General features: G+C 28.3%; 1 protein-coding gene across 19 annotated transcripts in view; it reads left to right on the top strand.

The window, feature by feature from the left end:
- Positions 1-20067, top strand: part of LOC147817020 (uncharacterized) — a 90248-nt gene that overhangs the window by 38268 nt on the left and 31913 nt on the right. For 7 of the 19 annotated variants that reach the window (XM_087153844.1, XM_087153838.1, XM_087153840.1 and 4 more), the window contains 3 exons: positions 2399-2499; positions 5644-5717; positions 8684-8797. In XM_087153844.1, the coding sequence (XP_087009970.1) occupies positions 2399-2479 (81 nt within the window). In that variant the 3' untranslated portion in view covers positions 2480-2499; positions 5644-5717; positions 8684-8797. Of the gene's footprint in view, positions 1-1885; positions 2123-2222; positions 2305-2398; positions 2504-5643; positions 5718-8683; positions 8798-20067 lie in introns of all 19 variants that reach the window. The other 12 variants (XM_087153845.1, XM_087153921.1, XM_087153917.1 and 9 more) reach the window with 3 other exon arrangements.

Genomic DNA, 20067 nt, shown 5'->3' with positions numbered 1-20067 from the left:
CTTAATGTCAGAATTTGTTCACTTTTTTTCCTTTGTATTTAAAAAATAACAACTGATTGAATCGAGAGAATTATTTTAAGTAAGAAAGAAATATTCATGCGAATCTTAAAAAAGTTCTTGAACCAGATTAAATAAGTCTCCTACTGGTGGCTGAGTCAGCCAATCTGGTATACTCCCCATACAAGCTATCATCGAAGGCGAAAGAAAAGGAGACCTCTTCATCGAAGCCACCCTCCCTAAAATGCTCTCTTCTTGTTTCCATAGCACCAGACTGCCGCAGACTTTGTGGCGGACAGAGTACCTATCGTAGACAAACAGTACTACCATTGTAGAAAAGTAAAGTATCAATAGATAAATGTAAAGTATAAATAAAAAGTAAAGTATCGAGAGTTAACTTTGAATAATAATAAACAAAATATTATGCAAATCATCATTTAACAAAAAAAGAGGGGATGAATGTAGAAACAGAAAAGGAAATTGGGAATTTCTATTTTTAAAAATTACTTCTTATATATAATACTACTACCTTTTTCTAATACTTTTCAATAATTACCGAAAAATGGTGTAGCTTTGTGAGAGAGAAGATAAATATTTGTTTTCTAACTTGTTTTAAAATTAACTTTTCAAAAATTAAAAGAATTCTTAGGGAAGAATAAAATAACTATTTCAATAATAAAAATAAAATAAATTTTTCAAATAATCAAACACATGCTTTAACAATCAGCTGAAATAAAGATTAAAGTTTGAAAATAAAAAAATACAATGATTATTATATTTTATGTTACAATAATGCCACAAAGTTTGGCGAATTGCTTGGCGGATATTTCAAAATGAAGTTTTTCACCAGTATAAATCTTTACATACATTAAAATAGAAATTATTTCTATCTAAAGTAATTAAAACTTTGATTGGAATAAATTATAATAAGTTTTAATTTTATTAGTTTAAACCAAATATAAATATTTTAAAAGAAAATGTAGAAAATAGTTTACTGAACTCACCACTTTTGAAATGATGTGCAGGTTCCTGTTATGGTACATCAACTTCATTGAGATTCTCATCTCATCATGTAAAAGTATTTTTAATGCTTTAATTTAAAGGCAAATGTTATTATTGAACTAAAAAACTTCTGTTTCATCATCAAAAAATTTCATCTGATTATTTTCTTCATCAGCGTCGTCGCCATTTTTATTTACCTTTGTATATGTCATCCCACAAAATTGAAATTTCATAAAAAGCAAATGATCTGAATTGTTCAAGAGTTAACGGAGAGAAAAAAATTGCCTGAGCAGTTGCTAATATTTCGGGCAACCGTGATTTCTATATCGCATGAGGATTTTCGAGCATTTTTTTGAGAAAGTAGAGGATAGCGATTGACTTGCCAGTTTCATTGCCGATAATTGTCATTGTGTGATCTAACCATAATATGAATTTTGCTGCTTTTCTAAGCTGAAAACTTTTTAAGGAAATAAATTGGTTACATATTCTTATTTATATAAAATAATCATGTTTGAAAATTAGTTTGGCATTTCTCATACATTTGCATTCTCTTCCAAACTTTATTTTTTGACGTTTATTTCAAATTAGCAGTTTTTAGTGTAATGTTCTACTTTTTAAATTACTTCTAACGTTATATTAAGAACCCAATTATGTTTCTTTTTAAATCAAAGTTTGTATTATTACTTTTGTGTTAAATTTGTCTTAATGTTTATTGAATTCATTGTGTCTTGTCTATTCAATTGATTGTTTTACCTTTTTTTGATATTTGCAAATAAATTCAATAACTGATAATAATAATTTTTGTAGCATGTATAAAAATGTATTCCTCATTAGATTGCGTAACCATCAAATTGCTTCATTTTGAACTTTTCATTTTTGATTTTAGGAAATGTTATAGGGTTTGTCAGAATCATTCGATCTCTCTCTGTGTGGAAGCATACATTGTTGCAGCAATGCTGTTAGTTTTTTTATTCCTAATCTTGATGAGATGAGTTAGTTGAATTTTTTGACTTGTGTAAAGAAGAAAATTTTTCTGAATATATCAATATCAGCTGTATCAAAATTTGATTCAGTCGGTAACAAGCTCTTAAAAAACTTCTCAGAAGGTACTTAGCATTTGAAGGTTAGTGTTTAAGTTTCATTGAATAAGCTCAAACTTTAATAAGGCATTTTTATAAATTATGTTACTACATAATAATTACTTTATATTTTCTCATATATAGCTTTTGGACATTTGGTCCTGCTTTATGAGATCCAAAAAAATGGGCATATGAGAAATTTTTTTGTCTTTGTACCTCCTCTATGGTAATAATTTCTTTTTATATTGTATTTCTTCGCTAACTTAAAACAAAATTCTTTGAAAGATTGAAGCCATATTAATGTACTATTTTTTTTTCAGACAATTTCTCTGAGGAATCTATATCCAGTAAAGAAAAACTTTCAAAGAAAAATAAAGTTGGAGCTGCTTTTAAACGGATGATGTGTGTGTGTGGTTTTGCTGTGGGTATAACATTTTCTTCAGATTTTTCTTCCATTATCATAGCGATGGTTATAACTAGCCCAATTGTTAACAGAAAACTGAAGCTTAGTTTTTAATCTTTTAACAATTCACTGATGGCATTATTATCTGGTTCTTTAGTTGAACTTACCAAAAGTTTTGTTTGATAATTTATTCCTTATTGAAATGACTATTAACTAATTCTAATTCCTGGGAATGTAATTAAATATTATGATTTAGATATGGATTATGCAAATTATGTTTGTAAAGAGTTTTTTCATCATTTCTGAATCTAAATTTTTTCCCTTTGTTTTATATGATTTTAGCAATACCTTTGTTTAACTTTCTTCCTATGGAATTTTATACCTAATGGCTAAATTAAAAAAATTATTTTCTATAGGAAATTTGGTTTTCATTGTGAATTTACTTTATTAATACTTTATCAGATTCTGTATAGTGTCAAGATTCTGACAAATATACGACATTAAGACTCAGTAGTATAGTTACACTTTAAAAAGTTTAGAATTAGGCATAATAAACCATGACTAGATCATCTAAATCTAGTTATTAAGGTCTTGATTTTAAATGCTCATTTAAAATCAGTATGCTCAGTGATGCTCATTTTAAATCAGTAAAAAATTGTAAAATGTGGACAAAGAATGGTCCTATGGTAAATGGTAAAATGGTCCTATTTGATAAAAGATACAAAATAGATAATTTTTGCATGTATTAAAATACAAGAAAACTAATTTTATAATATTTCATCTATAAAACTTGTATATCAGTCTATTCTGGTGTCAACTTTGGGCCAATGTTAATAAGTTGACTATCAGTTCAATATTCTATGATTTTTTCAGTTGATTGTTTATATTTTTAGATGCTATTCATTATTATGACTTTTCTTGGAATTGTTAATTTCTCTAATTTTCAAAACCACCTATAATAGAGTACAACTGACATGGTAAAATGTCTTGTCTTTTTCAGAGACAATAATTTCAGCTGTGGTTTATAAATTGCTTTTGAAAAAATTACAAAGTTTCTTTTTTGTTTTGTCCTGCAAAAAACAGAGCAGTATGCATAAGCATTAATTAATGAGTATTGTATATTTAACATTTTTAACATTACTTTTTTAAAAAAAGCTTGGAAACCATAAATTTTTCTTCAATAACCATTAGTTTATTTTAAAGGAAGCCATATTACTGCAAAACCACTTGTTTATATTATATCTAATAATTTATAGCTATATATTCACTTTCTTTGTTTTGCTGTGAAAGAGCTGATCAGTTTACATAGACTGTTTTTTGTTGTGTAATCTAGTTGTATGATATATAGCATGTAGGCAAAAATTTTTATAATTTACCTACTCAAGCAAGCTTCATATGGATTTTTAATTTTTTTTAATTATATGTCTATTTTAAATTGTTAATTCTACTCAATATTAAGAAATCCAATTTTTATTTTCTGTTTATAATTGCCATTAAAGCTGCTTTTTTAAAAAAATTTCCAATGAAAAATTTTTTTTTTTCAATTATAAGGAATTGAAAGAATATTCCACCGTCATTCAGTTGTTATTAATGAATCAATTACTCATATTGGGTAAAACATTTAGAACACCTTGCTTTGAAAATAATCATCATTGGAAAGGTATGAACTATTTTAAGTTTTGTAAATCTTGAAAATCTACTGAAAATTTGGTTTTTATATTTTATATATAGCTAAATGACAACCATGATGTGATATTATCTTGATAGTTTCAAGTAAAAATTAAATTAACTTATGCAAAACTTGTATAAGATTTTCATCTAATAATTATCTAAAATTTTCATTATAATATAATTAGATTATTTTTAAGTGACACATGTTTTTAGAATATATCTATTCATATATTTTCAAAAATAACTGAGTCAACTAATCTTAATTTGTTGGTATTCATACCTGAATAACCTATAATAAAAGTAGAATATATTTTTATTTCCAACACACTAATGTAGAAGCTACCTAATTTACTCTCCATGACTACAAAGTAAAACATTTTCACAACAGCCCATTATGGGCCAAAGGGGTCGTGGATATTAAGACTTCACAATTTCGTAACCAACAGCATGATAGTAGCAATGTGGTCAGCATTACTACACCAGTCGTCTTTACATCCCAGACAAGCTGGTATCTATCAATCTGAAACTGAGTAGGCTTCAATTAACCATCAGCTGTTGTACTCGAATTCTTAATAATGCATAATTTAATCATTTATTTTCAAAAAGAGGGTTTCAATGCTGTATCAGTTTAAATTGTTCTAATTCTTTTAAATTTATTAGATCTTCAAAAAGAAGATAAATTTTTTAGGATTTTTTATGCTTGAAATTTTTAATTATCAACTTAATCAAAATTATAGTGATAAAAATGAAAAAAAAACATTTTTAAGTTTTTATCATTAAATCAAGTTTATTCATTTATTAGTAAGTTTGATAAATGTACTTCAATTCAGAATGTTTTGCCATTTGTATTTCTCAATGCAGCTATATGTACTAAAAAAATGACCTTTCAATATTTAGTATTATAGTATTTTATATTATATTCACTCAATTCAACATTTTGAGGAGCTTAGCTTTAAATTGTCTTTCTGGTTTTTCTTTCGAGTATAGTCTTAAAAAAACTAAATTATAATAATGTGGCTTTTATAGTAGATGCCCATGCCCAATGGCTTAGTGGTAGCATGTCAAAAGTCCTGGGTTCTATGCTAAATCAAGGTAAGGTTAACTCAGCCTTTCATTGCTTCAGTTGGTTGATAAAATGAGTGCCAAGCATGCTTGGGGATTAAACTCTGAGAATTACACATTTGGTTGACAACCCAATTGTAAAATCTACTGCTGTAACCCAGATGTCAAGAAAACCAGGATGGGTACAGTAGGTCTCCTTGAGCTGTTGCACTTCTGAGTTTAGTTTAGCTTTTATGATAAAAATGTTATTGTTTTACTTTACTGTATCTTTGCTATTTTAATTATATTTGTCAATCACAAAATTGCTAAACCAGTTACATTAAAACATCATGAATGTTTATTTTCTGAATAAAAGTTACTTTTTTATTTAGGCTTTAGAAATTAAGATATCTTTTAATGTACTTATTTTTTTTTTTTTTTTTTTTACAGGAAAGATTAGTATTTTTCAAAAAGTATAGTGAGTGTCGACTATATATTTGTTTTATCTGCTCTTAATCGTCCAGGTATGCAATTCCTTTAAATATCAAATTGTATGAATATTTATGTTTTGAGTTCCTTTATAAATTCAGTAATTTTTTGAATTTGATCATAATATTTAAAATTATTTCATAATTTTTTCAAGGGTACTTTTTTGAAAATAATAAATATATTTATTTATATATTATGTGTATATTGTTAAAATTATTCCGATGTATGATAGATTGCATTTTATGCAGAGGAATTATTTCATATAATAAAAAAAACATTTGTAATGTCCAGTTCCATCTTGCTTAATAAGTTTTCTTCCCCTTTAAACTTAGAGAAAGTGATTGTTTTAAACTCATTCAAAAAGTTTTAAAAATAATTTAGTATTAAATATTACAATGCCCCATTTAGTGTTAAATATTACAATGCCTATTAGAAATAAGAAAAAAATATTGCAAAGAGCTTTGCATAAGAATGAATTAAAAAAAAACTTTTGCTAAACTTTATATTTTTATTTGATTATAAAGTTTGAATTTAAATGTGCAAAAGAATGAAGACTGTTTGCTTATGTCTGTAGGAGTGCAAATGGTAGCATTATTTCACATTTCAGTCAAAAGAAAAACATGTTATTATTCATTTTATTTTATTTGAATTACATGAAATGATGAATAATTCCATAACAACTGCATTTTTCAGTTACTGGATTTTAATATACAAGTGACTTTAATTAACATATTATTTGAATTAAAACACTGATATCTTTCACAAAATTAGTAGTTGGTGCACTAAGAGTCTAGTTGAAAGTTGCATTTTTTTTTAAAATTAAAATGTTTTCATTTGGGTCAAAAGTTTCAAAGAACATGCATTTCTGAAATTAATAGTTTTTGAAAAATTTAACACAGTGTTAACACACACAAGGAAAAAAAAGAATATATCTTGTGACACCCATTCCTCTAAAAGTATTTTGAACATAGTTCAAATGTTGCATTACCATCAGTATGTTTTGATATATTATTGCATATATACTCTTTCTGGCTAATAAAATTACATTACTTTTGATAAGTAATGCTATATAGTGTTAATATATTGATTAATTGTCTTCCTTCTTTATAAATTCAAAAGTTATATTGTCAAAATATGTGAAATAAAAAAGAAATCTTTTTATATTTTAAAATGAAAATTTTGTACTAATGGGAATGTGTACGCTAATATTCAGAATGGTATTCTCATAAAAATTCTCATGGTAAAATAAGTTTAATTTAATGAACAATAAAATCAATACAATTTATTTTAATGATTACTGTTCCTATACAATGCAATTTACAAAATAGATTATTTCTAAATAAAGTTGAAACAGAATATGTATCTATATTTAAGACAAAATAAATGACAGTTGATATTTTTTCAATTGGCTATTCTATATCTTTATTATTCTATAGAGATTTAATAACTTTTTTTAAAATTTTGGTTTGGAAATAGAATGTCTGTTTTTAAATGCTATTTGTTTTAAAGTGAAAAATAGTGTGCTACTATATTTTATTTTTTAAAAATTTAGTTGTATGCTACCATATTTTCGACTTTTAAAAATTTAATTTTAGCATAAAAGGTACATTGGTTAACATATTATAACTTTTTCTCCTTATTAAAATATTGATTACTAAAATAAATAATAAATTTAACCTTTTACTTGAAATTAAACTTACCTAAAAAATTTTAAATAATATGTTTAACAAGAATTTAAATTGCACAAATTATAGAGCTAAAACTTACTAGGTAGTTAGCATCTTTATTTATATTTTTCTATCCGAATTAACATTGTAACATAAAGAAAGTTATTAATACTTATTTTAAATTTCATTAATGTTTGCCTAGTATCATGCTACAAATGAATATACTTATTGTTTTGTATACATTTATTTTAAGCTTATTTAAAGATGATGAAATAGCCAATTTTTTCAATGTGGCTTAAATTGTACAATAAAACAATCATGAACGCATCCCTTTTTTTTACTACTAATTTTAAATTTCTAAACTTTTAACCTATCAAATGACAACAGCTAAAAACTTTAAAAAAATAGTTTTAAAAATAGATGAATAATTGCACAAAATTAAAGCATTAAATGATCGTGAATGCGTTATTTCTTTTAATAATAAAGTTGATCTTCAGCTGAAAGTGGGAAAAAAAACTTGATCTTTAAGATTTAACCATTTCACCCAACTCATTTGATTGGATATTTTTCTTTCACTTTTTTTCTTCACACCTGCAGCAGAAAAAAGGTGGAATCATACTTCCGTTGCGCTTTATAAGAGACTATTAGCAGAGTGATTGCGAGAGGGGAATTCACCGACGACTTTTTTGTGTGAAGGGTAGAACGTATGTTGCACCATTGATACATTCTTGCAAACTGTTTTACACCTCCATTGTTAATTCTTTTAATTATTATTGATCATAAAATATAAAAATAGATTGCTGCAAAAGATAAAGAGATGAAGAAAAATAATGAAATTTTGGAGAATCAATTGAACAAAATTGAATTTTCTAGCTCAAGTAGTTAAAAAAAAAAAAAATACTGTACAGGCTGCCCCATTAGGTACGCAGTGCATACCGAAGTTTAATGTTTATAAATCATAAATGCCATGGTATGCTCTGCCAAATTATGGTATGTCTATCCAAGTTTTTTTTATGCATTTAGAAAAAGTATCTTTTTTTTAACTACTTGAAAATCTAATGTTTTAAGGGTAAATTATGTTTAAAATTATTTGTTAAATTTTATAAATGACTTAATTGAAGGGCTTAGCTACCATGCATGTTGAGCCCATCAGTTTTATTAGCAAAAATTAATAAGTTTTAAAACTCTTCTTACTTTTATAAGTAATTAGTATTAGTGGAAGTCATAAGCATTTTTTGTAGCTTATGCTTTTCAAGTTATTTTTTGTCAGCTTTTTAAGACTTATTTTTGCTAATTAAAAATATTTCTACTAAATTTAATTTATTTTATTTCAGGTTAAAGAGGATGCTTCTGACTACAGTTTCTTATACTGGCACTGTGCAGTTTTTCCTACTTATGTTGCTGATTTGTATGACAATGGCACTGACATATGATGAAACCTGATACAGGTATGTAGATTTTGTTGTTATTTCATTGATGCTCTGCATGTGTATATATGTCTATATAATATAGCATAATAAATAAATACACAAAGGACAAAAAAACCCAAAGAAAATTAAGAAAAACAATAAGTTTTATATTTTAATAAGTTTTTTTTTGTTGTCTTTTTTTGTATTTATTTATTATGCTATGTTTTAGTGATCAGATTTAATGCAGCTTACCTCTTAATGTTATCTACTATTAACTTACTTTCATTTTCCTTCTGCTTCAGTTTAATAATTCTTTTTTCTAATTTCGTGTGCTTGGGACGTTGTGTGTGTTTAGGGCGTTGCTCTATGAGCCTATTTTTATGGATTTAAACAGTTATAAAAATTTTGTGCTTCGTAAAAAATATGTTCAATGTTTAAATTTTTTTTTTCACTATTAAAATTATTCTTCATGTTGTACCCAGTACAAAGAGCCTAATTCAGAGGAGAAATTCGGATAGACATCTTGCTACTCTGGAAGCTAAGGATTTTTTGAATTACATTCCATGCCTGCCAAGTCTCCTGTATTTTATAACTATCTCCTGTTTACCTGTGTATTCTCAAATTTCTCCGTATTTGTTGAAGAAATTTTTAAAGTAACTTTTTGCCTATAAAATAATTGATGATGGCAAAAATACTTCTCTTATTCCTCAACAGATGGTGCTATTGCCAGGCAGTATGTTGAGTGTTTATATTTTAAGTAATTATAAATATTGCTTTAAAAAAATCTTATTTTGAGATTAAGAATTATATATAAAATTTTTACTCCAACTAACAGTAACTGCTTTTAATATTTCCAATTTTATATCTTTCTCTTTTTGAGTTACTTGATTATGCATGATGTATCAAAACTTTATTTGTAGCCTAAAATATGTCACTAGTAAAATCTCTGCTATTTTATTTCTCCAATGTTGGCAAGTATGACATTCAATGTCTGAAATTTTACTGGCTTATAAAGCATGTGGTGTTAAAAGGTGCAAAACTTGCCCTAATATTGACCGCAAACATACGCTTCTTAATAACGCTAGCTCCAATTCTTTTTGTAAAAGTAAAAATTTTATTTATATGTAAACCTGTGGTTTTTATAATATGAAATATGTTGGACAAACCAATAACTCTCGTAATATTTGAATTAATCAACACCGTTCTGATAACAGTAAACAGTAATAAAATTATCAATAATCTGGAAATGAATCATTATAGGGAACATAATTTTAACAGTGTCAAAATTAATATTTTAGATGTAGTAGAAGATTTAGATTTAAGACTACAAAAAGAAAATTACTACAGACTTTTATACAAAACATTTTTACCGTATGGGCTAAACGATACCTTCCAACATACACAGATTAACTTTAATAACTCCTCAACTTATTTACTTTTTTATATAGATAAGCATACAAATCGAGGTAAACGGGGATCAAGATGTAATAGAAACTCTCTTAATAGTGACAAATTAAATATAAATTTCATTTCTAGAATGGAAAAAGATTTTCATTATAATATTAAACCAATTTATTAAGATTTTATTTTCCCCCTTAAGAATAATGATGTATATATGTTTCAAGATCTTATTATTAACTTTTCTTTTATTAATTTACATTACTTTGTTTCGAACTTGTAAAAACTAAAATGAGTAAAATTTCTCCAAATAAAAGGAAAAATTTAGATAATTAATATTTCGTTAACTTTCAAAATCCTATTTTCAATAAGATCAAATTTTTATAATATTTTTGAAAATTTACTTCCATTAAAAGAATTTTACGCAATTAAAAGCTTTAAATATAATAAATCTCTTGGTAGAACTATATTTAATTATAATGATGTTATCAAAAATTTTGGGGAAAGTTTGAATATCACTGTGAAGAAGAAAAAGATTAAAATTTTATTGATAAACATATTATTACTGGTAATTTAAATATTATAGAGAACTTAGGAATTTAATGATAAAAGGCACAGAATTTAGACCCATTTACCATATATCAATTATTAAATTTCTAAAATACTTTCTTAATGATCTCAATAGTTTTTGTTTAAAGATATCAAATAGATTCTCTTTACCTTTACGTATGTTAACAGAATGGAAATAGGTTGTTTATTATTACTTTAAAAACTTTGTTTTTAATAATAAGGATAATTTAAATAACTGTAACAATTCAACAAATTTTTCTATAATTGTTCATCTCGCCTTGTTTATCTCGCTTTGCAAGTGGTCACTTGAGGTGTCTCTCGTATGTTCAGGGGCAAAAGACTTTTGGACTTTGCACTAAATGTAGGACTGCTCAGACTTCGCCCGAGCATATTTTAAACTGTATCGATTTTAAGATCGACGAGGTTTTTTCAAGACCTCATCTGTTTTTAGACTTCCTGGACATTTTTGGACTTATGGAATTGGTCTAATTGGGATGGACCTCTTGGGGATTAGAAACAACAACAACATAATTGTTCAATAAATAAAGCAACTACAAGTACATTTTATAGTTTCCCCATAGACAAAGCTAACAGTAACTATCCAACCTTCTGTAAAAAATTCTATATTGCACTTTTAAATATGGAGTTAAAAAATAGTAAAAATTTTTGGCTTTATATAAGAGATTAAAATTAGCAATATACAATTCCTTACTTAATTATCAGTCCTAAATTTCATAAAATTCCTATAAAACTTAGAACAATCCCATGTCACTAATACTTACCTAACTAAATCTGGCACCAATTTCTCTAACTACTTAAATAAAATTATTAACAATATTATTAAAGAAGATTTTTCTTGGATTATCACTAGCAATCAACTGATTTTAGAATTTATTAAACATGTTAAAATTAATTCTATTGTGACTTTTGATTTCCAGGAGCATTCCTCTTAGCATTCCCCTTTCTAAACTAAAAGATGTACTTTTGAATTTTTACTATGATTTTAAACATATCCTTAGTCATGATTTTGTTTATTGGGAAATTCTAATTAATTTTTGTATTTTTAATAATTATCTTTGTGATGAAAAAGATATTTTTCTTTAAATTGACGGAATACCACAAGGATCTAATTTTTCATCTCTCTTATCTAACTTATTTTTGCACTATTAGTAAAAAAATTATACTCTTAATATTAAATTTATTTTTAGATTTATTGATGATTTAATTATCTATAATTTTCAAGATTATACTATTTTATTAAACAACATTTACCCCGAGGATAGACCTATTAGGCCTATTAGGGGGTCCGCAAACGCCCATTATGGTTTTTTGTTTAGCAAACCGGAAGAGGGTACATGAATCTATGTAGTAAATCGATCCCCGTATAAACGTGGTTCAACGGATAAGACCGCGTGCTAGTTATTTACGCCTCAAGCGAAGGGGTGCAGGGTCGAACCCCGGAAGAGGTCAATTTTTCTAATTTTTTACATTTTTTTCTTTTCTTTTTTTCCATTATATTATTTATTTAATGTGTTTTTCGATATATTAAAGGATCCTATATGTAAAAAATAATTTTTTCTTGTTCGAAAAATTTCAAATGCTTTAAAACTGGAAAAATCCCGGAAAATTAGTTTATTTATATTATAATATTTTTTTTTTCACCTTTTACAATATTTTCACGAAAGTTTAGCATCCGAAATGTGTTCTATGTTTAAAATCTAGCGTCTTTCTTTTTGAAAGAACAGATAAAGGAATAAATAATAAAATAAAATAAAATGGCGGGAAAAAGGTTCAAATTTCAAGTCCGTCTAACTCCCTTTAATATGTCGTTATAATTTTAAAATTCGGACGGAAAGTTGTCCTCTATGAGCCGCACCACCCTACAATGAAAATTTTTTATAGACCTATTAGGGGGTCCGCAAACGCCCCTTATGTATTTTGTTTAGCAAACCGGAAGAGGGTACATGAATCTATGTAGTAAATCGATCCCCGTATAAACGTGGTTCAACGGATAAGACCGCGTGCTAGTGACTTACGCCTCAAGCGAAGGGTTACAGGTTCGAACCCCGGCAGAGGTCTATTTTTCTAATTTTTTACATTTTTTTCTTTTCTTTTTTTCCATTATATTATTTATTGAATGAGTTTTTCGATATATTAAAGGATCCTATATGTAAAAAATAATTTTTTCTTATTCGAAAAATTTCAAATAACGCTTAAAAACTGGAAAAATCCCGTATAATTAGTTTATTTATATTATAATATTTTTTTACACCTTTTACAATATTTTCACGAAAGTTTAGCATCCGAAATGTGTTCTATGATTAAAATCTAGCGTCTTTCTTTTTGAAAGAACGCATAAAGGAATAAATATTAAAATAAAATAAAATGGCGGGAAAAATGTTCAAATTTCAAGACCGTCTAACTCCCTTTAATATGAAGTTATAATTTTCAAATTCGGTCGGAAAGTTGTCCTCTATGAGCCGCACCACCCTACAAAGAAAATTTTTTATAGACCTATTAGGGGGTCCGCAAACGCCCCTTATGTATTTTGTTTAGCAAACTGGAAGAGGTTACTTGAATCTATGTAGTAACCCGATCCCCGTATAAATGTGGTTCAACGGATAAGACGGCGTGCTAGTGACTTACGCCTCAAGCGAAGGGATGCAGGTTCGAACCCCGGCAGAGGTCTATTTTTCAAATTTTTAACATTTTTTTCTTTTCTTTTTCTCCATTATATTATTTATTTAATGTGTTTTTCGATATATTAAAGGATCCTATATGTAAAAAATAATTTTTTCTTATTCGAAAAATTTCAAATAATGCTTAAAAACTGGAAAAATCCCGTATAATTAGTTTATTTATATTATAATATTTTTTTTACACCTTTTACAATATTTTCACGAAAGTTTAGCAACCGAAATGTGTTCTATGTTTAAAATCTAGCGTCTTTCTTTTTGAAAGAACACATAAAGGAATAAATAATAAAATAAAATAAAATGGCTGGAAAAAGTTTCAAATTTCAAGTCCGTCTAACTCCCTTTAATATGATGTTATAATTTTCAAATTCGGACGGAAAGTTGTCCTCTATGAGCCGCACCACCCTACAATGAAAATTTTTTATAAACCTATTAGGGGGTCCGCAAACGCCCCTTATGGTTTTTTGTTTAGCAAACCGGAAGAGGGTACATGAATCTATGTAGTAAATCGATTCCCGTATAAACGTGGTTCAACGGATAAGACCGCGTGCTAGTGACTTACGCCTCAAGCGAAGGGTTGCAGGTTCGAACCCCGGCAGAGGTCAATTTTTCTAATTATTTACATTTTTTTCTTTTCTTTTTTTCCATTATAATATTTATTGAATGTGTTTTTCGATATATTAAAGGATCCTATATGTAAAAAATAATTATTTCTTATTCGAAAAATTTCAAATAACGCTTGAAAACTGGAAAAATCCCGTATAATTAGTTTATTTATATTATAATATTTTTTTTACACCTTTTACAATATTTTCACGAAAGTTTAGCATCCGAAATGTGTTCTATGTTTAAAATCTAGCGTCTTTCTTTTTGAAAGAACAGATAAAGGAATAAATAATAAAATAAAATAAAATGGCGGGAAAAAGGTTCAAATTTCAAGTCCGTCTAACTCCCTTTAATATGTCGTTATAATTTTAAAATTCGGTCGGAAAGTTGTCCTCTATGAGCCGCACCACCCTACAAAGAAAATTTTTTATAGACCTATTAGGGGGTCCGCAAACGCCCCTTATGTATTTTGTTTAGCAAACTGGAAGAGGTTACTTGAATCTATGTAGTAACCCGATCCCCGTATAAATGTGGTTCAACGGATAAGACGGCGTGCTAGTGACTTACGCCTCAAGCGAAGGGATGCAGGTTCGAACCCCGGCAGAGGTCTATTTTTCAAATTTTTAACATTTTTTTCTTTTCTTTTTCTCCATTATATTATTTATTTAATGTGTTTTTCGATATATTAAAGGATCCTATATGTAAAAAATAATTTTTTCTTATTCGAAAAATTTCAAATAATGCTTAAAAACTGGAAAAATCCCGTATAATTAGTTTATTTATATTATAATATTTTTTTTACACCTTTTACAATATTTTCACGAAAGTTTAGCAACCGAAATGTGTTCTATGTTTAAAATCTAGCGTCTTTCTTTTTGAAAGAACACATAAAGGAATAAATAATAAAATAAAATAAAATGGCTGGAAAAAGTTTCAAATTTCAAGTCCGTCTAACTCCCTTTAATATGATGTTATAATTTTCAAATTCGGACGGAAAGTTGTCCTCTATGAGCCGCACCACCCTACAATGAAAATTTTTTATAAACCTATTAGGGGGTCCGCAAACGCCCCTTATGGTTTTTTGTTTAGCAAACCGGAAGAGGGTACATGAATCTATGTAGTAAATCGATTCCCGTATAAACGTGGTTCAACGGATAAGACCGCGTGCTAGTGACTTACGCCTCAAGCGAAGGGTTGCAGGTTCGAACCCCGGCAGAGGTCAATTTTTCTAATTATTTACATTTTTTTCTTTTCTTTTTTTCCATTATAATATTTATTGAATGTGTTTTTCGATATATTAAAGGATCCTATATGTAAAAAATAATTTTTTCTTATTCGAAAAATTTCAAATAATGCTTAAAAACTGGAAAAATCCCGTATAATTAGTTTATTTATATTATAATATTTTTTTTACACCTTTTACAATATTTTCATGAAAGTTTAGCAACCGAAATGTGTTCTATGTTTAAAATCTAGCGTCTTTCTTTTTGAAAGAACACATAAAGGAATAAATAATAAAATAAAATAAAATGGCGGGAAAAAGTTTCAAATTTCAAGTCCGTCTAACTCCCTTTAATATGATGTTATAATTTTCAAATTCGGACGGAAAGTTGTCCTCTATGAGCCGCACCACCCTACAATGAAAATTTTTTATAAACCTATTAGGGGGTCCGCAAACGCCCCTTATGGTTTTTTGTTTAGCAAACCGGAAGAGGGTACATGAATCTATGTAGTAAATCGATCCCCGTATAAACGTGGTTCAACGGATAAGACCGCGTGCTAGTGACTTACGCCTCAAGCGAAGGGTTGCAGGTTCGAACACCGGCAGAGGTCAATTTTTCTAATTATTTACATTTTTTTCTTTTCTTTTTTTCCATTATAATATTTATTGAATGTGTTTTTCGATATATTAAAGGATCCTATATGTAAAAAATAATTATTTCTTATTCGAAAAATTTCAAATAACGCTTAAAAACTGGAAAAATCCCGTATAATTAGTTTATTTATATTATAATATTTTTTTTACACCTTTTACAATATTTTCACGAAAGTTTAGCATCCGAAATGTGTTCTATGTTTAAAATCTAGCGTCTTTCTTTTTGAAAGAACAGATAAAGGAATAAATAATAAAATAAAATAAAATGGCGGGAAAAAGGTTCAAATTTCAAGTCCGTCTAACTCCCTTTAATATGTCGTTATAATTTTAAAATTCGGACGGAAAGTTGTCCTCTATGAGCCGCTCCACCCTACAATGAAAATTTTTTATAGACCTATTAGGGGGTTCGCAAACAACCCTTATGTATTTTGTTTAGCAAACCGGAAGAGGCTACATGAATCTATGTAGTAAATCGATCCCCGTATAAACGTGGTTCAACGGATAAGACCGCGTGCTAGTGACTTACGCCTCAAGCGAAGGGGTGCAGGTTCGAACCCCGGCAGGGGTCTATTTTTCAAATTTTTTACGTTTTTTTCTTTTCTTTTTTTTCATTATATTATTTATTTAATGTGTTTTTCGATATATTAAAGGATCCTATATGTAAAAAATAATTTTTTCTTATTCGAAAATTTCAAATAATGCTTAAAAACTTGAAAAATCCCGTATAATTAGTTTATTTATATTATAATATTTTTTTTGCACATTTTACAATATTTTCACGAAAGTTTAGCATTCGAAATGTGTTCTATGTTTAAAATCTAGCGTCTTTCTTTTTGAAAGAACGCATAAAGGAATAAATAATAAATAAAATAAAATGGCGGGAAAAAGGTTCAAATTTCAAGTCCGTCAAAATCCCTTTAATATGAAGTTATAATTTTCAAATTCGGTCGGAAAGTTGTCCTCTATGAGCCGCACCACCCTACAAAGAAAATTTTTTATAGACCTATTAGGGGGTCCGCAAACGCCCCTTATGTATTTTCTTTAGCAAACCGGAAGAGGGTACTTGAATCTATGTAGTAGCCCGATCTCCGTATAAACGTGGTTCAACGGATAAGACCGCGTGCTAGTTATTTACGCCTCAAGCGAAGGGGTGCAGGGTCGAACCCCGGAAGAGGTCAATTTTTCTAATTTTTTACATTTTTTTCTTTACTTTTTTTCCATTATATTATTTATTTAATGTGTTTTTCGATATATTAAAGGATCCTATATGTAAAAAATAATTTTTTCTTGTTCGAAAAATTTCAAATAATGCTTAAAAACTGGAAAAATCCCGGAAAATTAGTTTATTTATATTATAATATTTTTTTTTTACACCTAAAAGGTGTAAAAAAAAATATTATACCAATATTTTCACGAAAGTTTAGCATCCGAAATGTGTTCTATGTTTAAAATCTAGCGTCTTTCTTTTTGAAAGAACGCATAAAGGAATAAATAATAAAATAAAATAAAATGGCGGGAAAAATGTTCAAATTTCGAGACCGTCTAACTCCCTTTAATATGAAGTTATAATTTTCAAATTCGGTCGGAAAGTTGTCCTCTATGAGCCGCACCACCCTACAAAGAAAATTTTTTATAGACCTATTAGGGGGTCCGCAAACGCCCCTTATGTATTTTGTTCAGCAAACCGGAAGAGGGTACATGAATCTATGTAGTAAATCGATCCCCGTATAAACGTGGTTCAACGGATAAGACCGCGTGCTATTGACCTACGCCTCAAGCGAAGGGTTGCAGGTTCGAACCCCGGCAGAGGTCTATTTTTCTAATTTTTTCCTTTTTTTTCTTTTCTTTTTTTCCATTATATTATTTATTTAATGTGTTTTTCGACATATTAAAGGATCCTATATGTAAAAAATGATTTTTTCTTATTCGAAAAATTTCAAATAATGCTTAAAAACTGGAAAAATTCCGTATAATTAGTTTATTTATATTATAATTTTTTTTTTTACTCCTTTTACAATATTTTCACGAAAGTTTAGCATCCGAAATGTGTTCTATGTTTAAAATCTAGCGTCTTTCTTTTTGAAAGAACGCATAAAGGAATAAATAATAAATAAACTAAAATGGCGGGAAAAAGGTTCAAATTTCAAGTCCGTCTAACTCCCTTTAATATGAAGTTATAATTTTCAAATTCGGACGGAAAGTTGTCCTCTATGAGCCGCACCACCCTACAAAGAAAATTTTTTATAGACCTATTAGGAGGTCCGCAAACGCCCCTTATGTATTTTCTTTAGCAAACCGGAAGAGGGTACTTGAATCTATGTAGTAGCCCGATCTCCGTATAAACGTGGTTCAACGGATAAGACCGCGTGCTAGTTATTTACGCCTCAAGCGAAGGGGTGCAGGGTCGAACCCCGGAAGAGGTCAATTTTTCTAATTTTTTACATTTTTTTCTTTTCTTTTTTTCCATTATATTATTTATTTAATGTGTTTTTCGATATATTAAAGGATCCTATATGTAAAAAATAATTTTTTCTTGTTCGAAAAATTTCAAATAATGCTTAAAAACTGGAAAAATCCCGGAAAATTAGTTTATTTATATTATAATATTTTTTTACACCTTTTACAATATTTTCACGAAAGTTTAGCATCCGAAATGTGTTCTATGTTTAAAATCTAGCCTCTTTCTTTTTGAAAGAACGCATAAAGGAATAAATAATAAAATAAAATAAAATGGCGGGAAAAATGTTCAAATTGCAAGACCGTCTAACTCCCTTTAATATGAAGTTATAATTTTCAAATTCGGTCGGAAAGTTGTCCTCTATGAGCCGCATCACCCTACAAAGAAAATTTTTTATAGACCTATTAGGGGGTCCGCAATCGCCCCTTATGTATTTTGTTTAGCAAACCGGAAGAGGTTACTTGAATCTATGTAGTAACCCTATCCCCGTATAAACGTGGTTCAACGGATAAGACGGCGTGCTAGTGACTTACGCCTCAAGCGAAGGGGTGCAGGTTCGAACCCCGGCAGAGGTCTATTTTTCAAATTTTTAACATTTTTTTCTTTTCTTTTTCTCCATTATATTATTTATTTAATGTGTTTTTCGATATATTAAAGGATCCTATATGTAAAAAATAATTTTTTCTTATTCGAAAAATTTCAAATAATGCTTAAAAACTGGAAAAATCCCGTATAATTAGTTTATTTATATTATAATATTTTTTTTACACCTTTTACAATATTTTCACGAAAGTTTAGCAACCGAAATGTGTTCTATGTTTAAAATCTAGCGTCTTTCTTTTTGAAAGAACACATAAAGGAATAAATAATAAAATAAAAAAAAATGGCGGGAAAAAGTTTCAAATTTCAAGTCCGTCTAACTCCCTTTAATATGATGTTATAATTTTCAAATTCGGACGGAAAGTTGTCCTCTATGAGCCGCACCACCCTACAATGAAAATTTTTTATAGACCTATTAGGGGGTCCGCAAACGCCCCTTATGTATTTTGTTTAGCAAACCGGAAGAGGGTACATGAATCTATGTAGTAAATCGATCCCCGTATAAACGTGGTTCAACGGATAAGACCGCGTGCTATTGACCTACGCCTCAAGCGAAGGGTTGCAGGTTCGAACCCCGGCAGAGGTCAATTTTTCTAATTATTTACATTTTTTTCTTTTCTTTTTTTCCATTATATTATTTATTTAATGTGTTTTTCGATATATTAAAGGATCCTATATGTAAAAAATAATTTTTTCTTGTTCGAAAAATTTCAAATAATGCTTAAAAACTGGAAAAATCCCGGAAAATTAGTTTATTTATATTATAATATTTTTTTACACCTTTTACAATATTTTCACGAAAGTTTAGCATCCGAAATGTGTTCTATGTTTAAAATCTAGCCTCTTTCTTTTTGAAAGAACGCATTAAGGAATAAATAATAAAATAAAATAAAATGGCGGGAAAAATGTTCAAATTTCAAGACCGTCTAACTCCCTTTAATATGAAGTTATAATTTTCAAATTCGGTCGGAAAGTTGTCCTCTATGACACCACCCTACAAAGGTCCGCACCTACAATGTCCGCACCACCCTACAAAGAAAATTTTTTATAGACCTATTAGGGGGTCCGCAAACGCCCCTTATGTATTTTGTTTAGCAAACAGGAA

Source organism: Parasteatoda tepidariorum, chromosome 1, assembly GCF_982258835.1.
Source record: "Parasteatoda tepidariorum strain Cologne lab strain chromosome 1, Ptep-v5.0, whole genome shotgun sequence".
Classification (NCBI taxonomy): Eukaryota; Metazoa; Arthropoda; class Arachnida; order Araneae; family Theridiidae; genus Parasteatoda; species Parasteatoda tepidariorum.
The sequence above is the reverse complement of the archived record's forward strand: the minus strand, read 5'-3'. Positions and strand labels throughout refer to the sequence as shown.